The sequence below is a fragment of the Moschus berezovskii genome, chromosome 20 (genome assembly GCF_049115385.1).
Source record: "Moschus berezovskii isolate FMDL1 chromosome 20, NW_MosBer_1.0, whole genome shotgun sequence".
NCBI classification, from domain to species: Eukaryota; Metazoa; Chordata; class Mammalia; order Artiodactyla; family Moschidae; genus Moschus; species Moschus berezovskii.
In genome coordinates, this window is record NC_142479.1 from 53,716,115 (window position 1) to 53,721,539 (window position 5,425).

The 5,425-nt window shown below is 49.6% G+C and overlaps 1 protein-coding gene across 1 annotated transcript; it reads right to left on the reverse strand.

The window, feature by feature from the left end:
* Positions 1–4,129, reverse strand: LOC129547509 (keratin, type I cuticular Ha7-like). The gene is given in 8 exon segments (XM_055413259.2): positions 1–106; positions 108–143; positions 745–965; positions 1,447–1,572; positions 1,657–1,818; positions 2,182–2,338; positions 3,360–3,442; positions 3,638–4,129. Coding segments are annotated over 8 exon segments (1,383 nt in total).
* Between the last annotated feature and the right edge of the window lie 1,296 nt (positions 4,130–5,425).

Here is a 5,425-nt window from a genome sequence, read left to right on the forward strand (position 1 = left end):
CTAGCCCCGGTACAAGCAGCCTGGATCTTCTGCACTGGGACACAGACCTTCAGAACTGGCCCTTAGTGCCAGTGCAGGCAGGCAGAGCACTGCTGGGGTGAAGGGTTCTAGAGGGAGGCGTAGAGCAGGGATTGCAGGGGAGTCTGCAGGGAGAGAGAAAGAAGAACGAGTTAAACCTGGGAGGTGAAAAATATCTCAGTGATGGACAGAAAGACCAAAAGTCTTAAGGACAGGTCCACCAGTGACAAGTTGCACAGCCCAGTGGAATCTACAAGAGCAGCCCCACTTTCACTCTCACCGTATCTCTCCACATCCAGGAGTCCCTTGGTCAATGTGGCTTAGGGACCCTGCTATCATTCCTGTAACATTCTATCAGCATTGCAGTCTGCACGCACCAGGAGAGGTGAACATTTCACTGAGAGAGCATGCACAGGGAAGCTTGTTCTTTACAGTGAGATCTTCCACAAGCTCTTCAGTGCTCTGTGGAATGGCATGGCCAGGAATTGCCTAGATCAGCAATCCCCAACATTTTTGACACCAGGGACTCGTTTTGTGGAAGACAATTTTTCCAAGGACTGGGACTAATGTAGAGGGGATGGCTTGGGCAGTAATGGGAGCGATGGGAAGCAGCAGATGAAGCTTCATTCATCTGCTGCTCACCTCCTGCTCTATGGCCTGATTCCTAATGGACCGAGAACCAGGATGGCCCAGGACTTGGGGACCCCTGGCCTAGATCATACATACTTGCAGTCTTCACTCTCCAGAAGGTTCTGGTACGTGTTGATCTCACACTCCAGCCGGGCCTTGACATCCAGCAGCACCTGGTACTCCTGGTTCTGCCGCTCCAGGTCAGCCCGGATCTCGGACAGCTGCTCCTCCACGTTGCTGATGAGGCTCTGCATCTGGGCCAGCTCGGTGCCAAAGCGGGCGTCAGATTCACACAGCGAATTCTGCAGACACTCCTTCTATAATGGGCAATAACGGGATGAGAGACTTAGCTACCCCAAATCATGCAGTGAAAATCCTGGCCATGCTCAGCCACATGGGACAGTATCCAGGAAGTCATAAGACACTCCTGAGCTCTGGATAAACCACTGTCAATACGGCCAAGACTTTTCACCAAAAAAAAAAAAACAAAAACAACCTAACTTGAATGGTGTCATGGTTACCCATGCATTCCCCCATGCCTGACATAGACATTCAGTAAAATCATGTAGAATGAGTGCCTAAACCACCACACCTGATTCTGAAGGAAGTGACTTTTAATGGAAACCATTCTCTGGGTCATAATAACCTTGACAACAAGGCATCAAGTTTCAGAGGACTCAGATCCTGAGCTCTGATTTAACTGTTAAATGAAACTGATTAGTGAGGCATCTAAGGGATGCTTCTGTGAGTCCAGGGCCTGAGGCCCTCGCAGCGTGGTGAGGGTGAGGAGGACCATACCAGGTTGTGCTGGGCTTGGCGCTCCACCTCCAGGGTGTTCACTGTGCGTCGAAGCTCCAGGATCTCCGACTGGCAGCACTGCAGCTCCTCTGAGCAGGACATGGCCTGCAGGCTGATGCCTTCAGACTGGAGCATGAACACACAGAGAAGTGATCACCTCCCTGGCCAGATGCAGCCGGATCCCTCCCTGCTCCGCAGCACTGCCCTCACCTGAGTTTGGAACCACTGCTCCACGTCACTGAGGTTGGTCTCCACCATGGCCTCGTACTGGCCCCGCATCTCCTCCAGCACCCTGCCCAGGTTCACGGTGGGCACCACGTCCAGCTCAATCTTGAGCTTATCTCCCAGCTGACACTTCAGAGTGTTCACTTCCTACAGAGACAGAGAGACCAAGACCTGCAGTAAGAAAAAGGCATTTCACAGAGCAGACACACCTGAGCCCCGTCCCCAACAAGCTGCATGAGACGCAACACCACACACACTGACGTGAAAGGTCTTGCCGTGGGTCCAGTGGGACGGACCCACCTGGAGACCTTCCTAATCTCACAAGGCACACCTTTAGAGAGGAAACCCCGCTCTGCCACATCCTGTTGGGCCATTCTGACTCTCAGACCCAGATCTGTCCTTTATCCTGCTGCCACCTGAGCCCAGACCCTAACCCTGGAGACCCTTGGTGGAAGGCGTTCCCTTCTCTGCCCTCCCCTCCCCATGGAGTCTGCAGCCGTAGGACCAGACCTGCTCATGGTTGCTCTTGAGGCAGAGCTGCTCCTCCTTCAGGGATTCCTGCTGGGCCTCCAAGTCGGCCTTGGCCAGGCTCATGTCTTCCAGGATCTTGTGCAGCCCACACAGGTCCGCCTCCACCGCCATGCGCAGGGAGTGCTCACTCTCGTGCCTTTGCATCACAGAAGGCACGAGTCAACCGAGATGCCAAGGAGAGCCCCTCTCAGCTGGCCCCGCCCCCACCCTCTTCGCCAGCTTGGACCCTCATTTGCTCACTGGGCTCAGCACTGGCATTGGAGATGCAGTGCCCACTCTCAAACAGCTCACCGTCTAGTGAGACATTCACAGCACTTAATCATCTTCACCATTGTGAAATGAGGCAACTGGTTCAGAAAGATTAATTGACCTGCCTAAGATCATGTACCTTAGGACCCAACACAGAGTTCATGCCATTGTATGAGCTATTAGTTAACTAGGATAAGCAATAGCCAACCACCTGGTCATTGATTTGCTCCTTTATCCCTTATGTTGGGATATTTTTCCATCTCTCATCTTTCATCTCTGTTTAGTGGAAACACCTGGCACCTGAGAGCTCCATAGATTGCTCCCTAGGTAAATGTGGACCCTGACTTATCTCTATTTCACTTATTTCTATCTCTTATTTCACTTATTCGTGAAATTCAGTGGTTGTCAATGGCTCAGTTTATTCTGGAAATCACTTAATTTTGCTCCTGGTTAATGAAGTCAGATGTCTTATCACAACCATTTTAGGAACCATAAATGAAGACAGACAAATACCAAACTATAGATACTCAGTTTGATCTACCTTCTATTAGTTTGGTTTGTAAAAGTGAGAGAAGCCCAGCAAAAAAATTAATACAGAAGAAAAAGGACAGTAATTCACTCATCCAGCAAGTATTCAGACATTGGGACCCACAGTGGAGGAAGGAGTCACTCTGGGCCCTCCTTCAACCTTACTTGTTAGTCACTCAGTTGGGTCTGACTCTTTGGGACCCCATGGACTCCTCCGCCAGGCTCCTCTGTCCATGGGACTCTCCAGACAAGAATACTGGAGTGGGTTGCCATTTCCTTCTCCAGGGGATCTTCCCCACCCAGAGACTGAACCCAGGTCTCCTGCATTGCAGGCAGATTCTTTACCACTGACCCAGCAGGGAAGCCCCAACCTTACTTACTTGATTCTAAAGTCATCGGCAGCCAGCTTAGCATTGTCCACTTGGATGATCAGCCTGGCATTCTCAGCCTTGCTGCACAGGATCTGAGCAAAGCCAGGAAGATAGTTCACATATTGAGCATCACACTCCGGGCTTCTGCTCTACATGTGATATCTATGTTCATGCTGGGGAGACTCCAAGAACCCAAAGCTTCTTGAGCTCTTGGTGGGTGTTTGCCCTCCATGCTCTTCTGCCTCCCTCAGCCCAGTACACCCCACCCAGGCTGCTCCACACCTCACCTTCTGCTGCAGCTCCTCAATGATGCGGAAGTGGCTCTGATAGTCTGGACACACGGTGGACTCAGGGCATTTGCTCAACTCTCGGATCTGGCTCTCCAGCTCCGCGTTGTCCCGTTCCAGCCGGCGCACCTTCTCCAGGTAGCTGGCCAGCCGGTCATTCAAGAACTGCATGGTCTCCTTCTCGTGGCTGTTGAAGAAACCTTCACTGAAGGTCCCGCAGATTCCGATGTTGCCTGGAATGTCGCAGGTGCCCGGCAGGGGGCAGGCAGCGTTGCAGCTGTGGGGCAGACAGAGGCTGGGTCGGCCGAGAGGGGTTGTGCCCACTCGGACTCGGTTGGCATGTGCCAGGGCGGCCGAGAGGCCCAGAAGGGCAGCATTGATCTCTGCCCCAAGCTGGTCTCCAGTGTCAGTGGAGGAGACGCAGATGTTTCTTGCTCCAGGAGTGTTGGTGCAGCCCAGAGAGTGGCATGAGCTGATGTAGGAGGAAGTCATGGTGGGCTGAGGATACACAGAAGGTTCAGAGCCGCTGAGAAGGCTGAGCCACTGAGTCTGACAACCTTCTTCCCTCCCGGCCCTTTTATACCCCATCCCAAGTGGGTGTGGGCTCCATGCTTTGACCTCCCTGCCTTGATTCCCTACTTACTGTTTACTGTCATCATGTTACTCAGCTGTTGAGTTTACCATTAAGAGTTCCTCACCTCATTAGAGGAATGTTGATGAATCTGAGGTGCCTCCTGGCTCTTTGATATCAGATGAGCTGTTGGTGGGCTGTCAGAAGCTTTTCATTATTTTTAAAAGAACAAAAGTCCTTTCAGTCATCAGATGGTTGGCCTCCTTAGTGGTATGTCCACACTGAACATGTGACTATTCCTGTAGGTCATCAGAGCAGCAACAGAGACAAACTTCTGTGACTACAGTGGCACCGACCTGGGCGAAGACTCAACCAGCCTTCCCTATCCAGGGAAGAAACTGTTTTTTGGCAGATGTTATGGGCTTATTGGTTATAGAGAAGTTTTCTATTTCTTCTTTCTTCAGTTGTTTGCCTTTCTGCTCCACTCTAAGGGGCAATAAGACTTCTCTGATAAGTCCATTCATTTAGCGCACATCTCCTGACACGTCCTATGTGCCAGGCTCATACCTGACACACAGTTGGTTAGGCACGATACCATTTCTGTCCATCAAGAAGCACTATAACTTGGGTAGCCATGGGTGTTTTCAATAGTGTCTGAGAAACTCATTAATATAAGAGTGACTCTGAAAACCTGATCTAGACCAAGAAAAGTGAGCATAAAAAATCAATAACAAAGATTATTGATAATTATAATCTTTTTGAATCTCATATAAGAGATTCAAATAATCTTTTTGAATCACATGTAAGAACTTGACCATGAAATGCAACAGTCAAAGTCACTGATATCTCTCTTCCAATCTTACTTGCTTGATTCTAAGGTCTGTTATGGAGCACTTATCATGTGTCTTAAGGGATTTATTGATTATATTATCTATATCCTTCCTATATAATGTGAGGTGGGTATTCTTAATTTTACAAAAATAAATAAATAAGGCTTTGGGGACCAGAGATGTGAAGTTGTTTTTCTCTGATCAGGCAAGTTATAGTGTCAAAACCTCTTTTCAGTATGTTTCTTTCCACTCCAGAGTCTGTTCTTATTCATCTTGATCCCCCACCCTAGTCCCCAACAGGAGAACAACTGTGTCATTGCTAGATGAAGAACGATTAAAAGGCTCAGAAACTAAGCAAGAAGTTGAAATTAAAAGAGAAAACAAGAA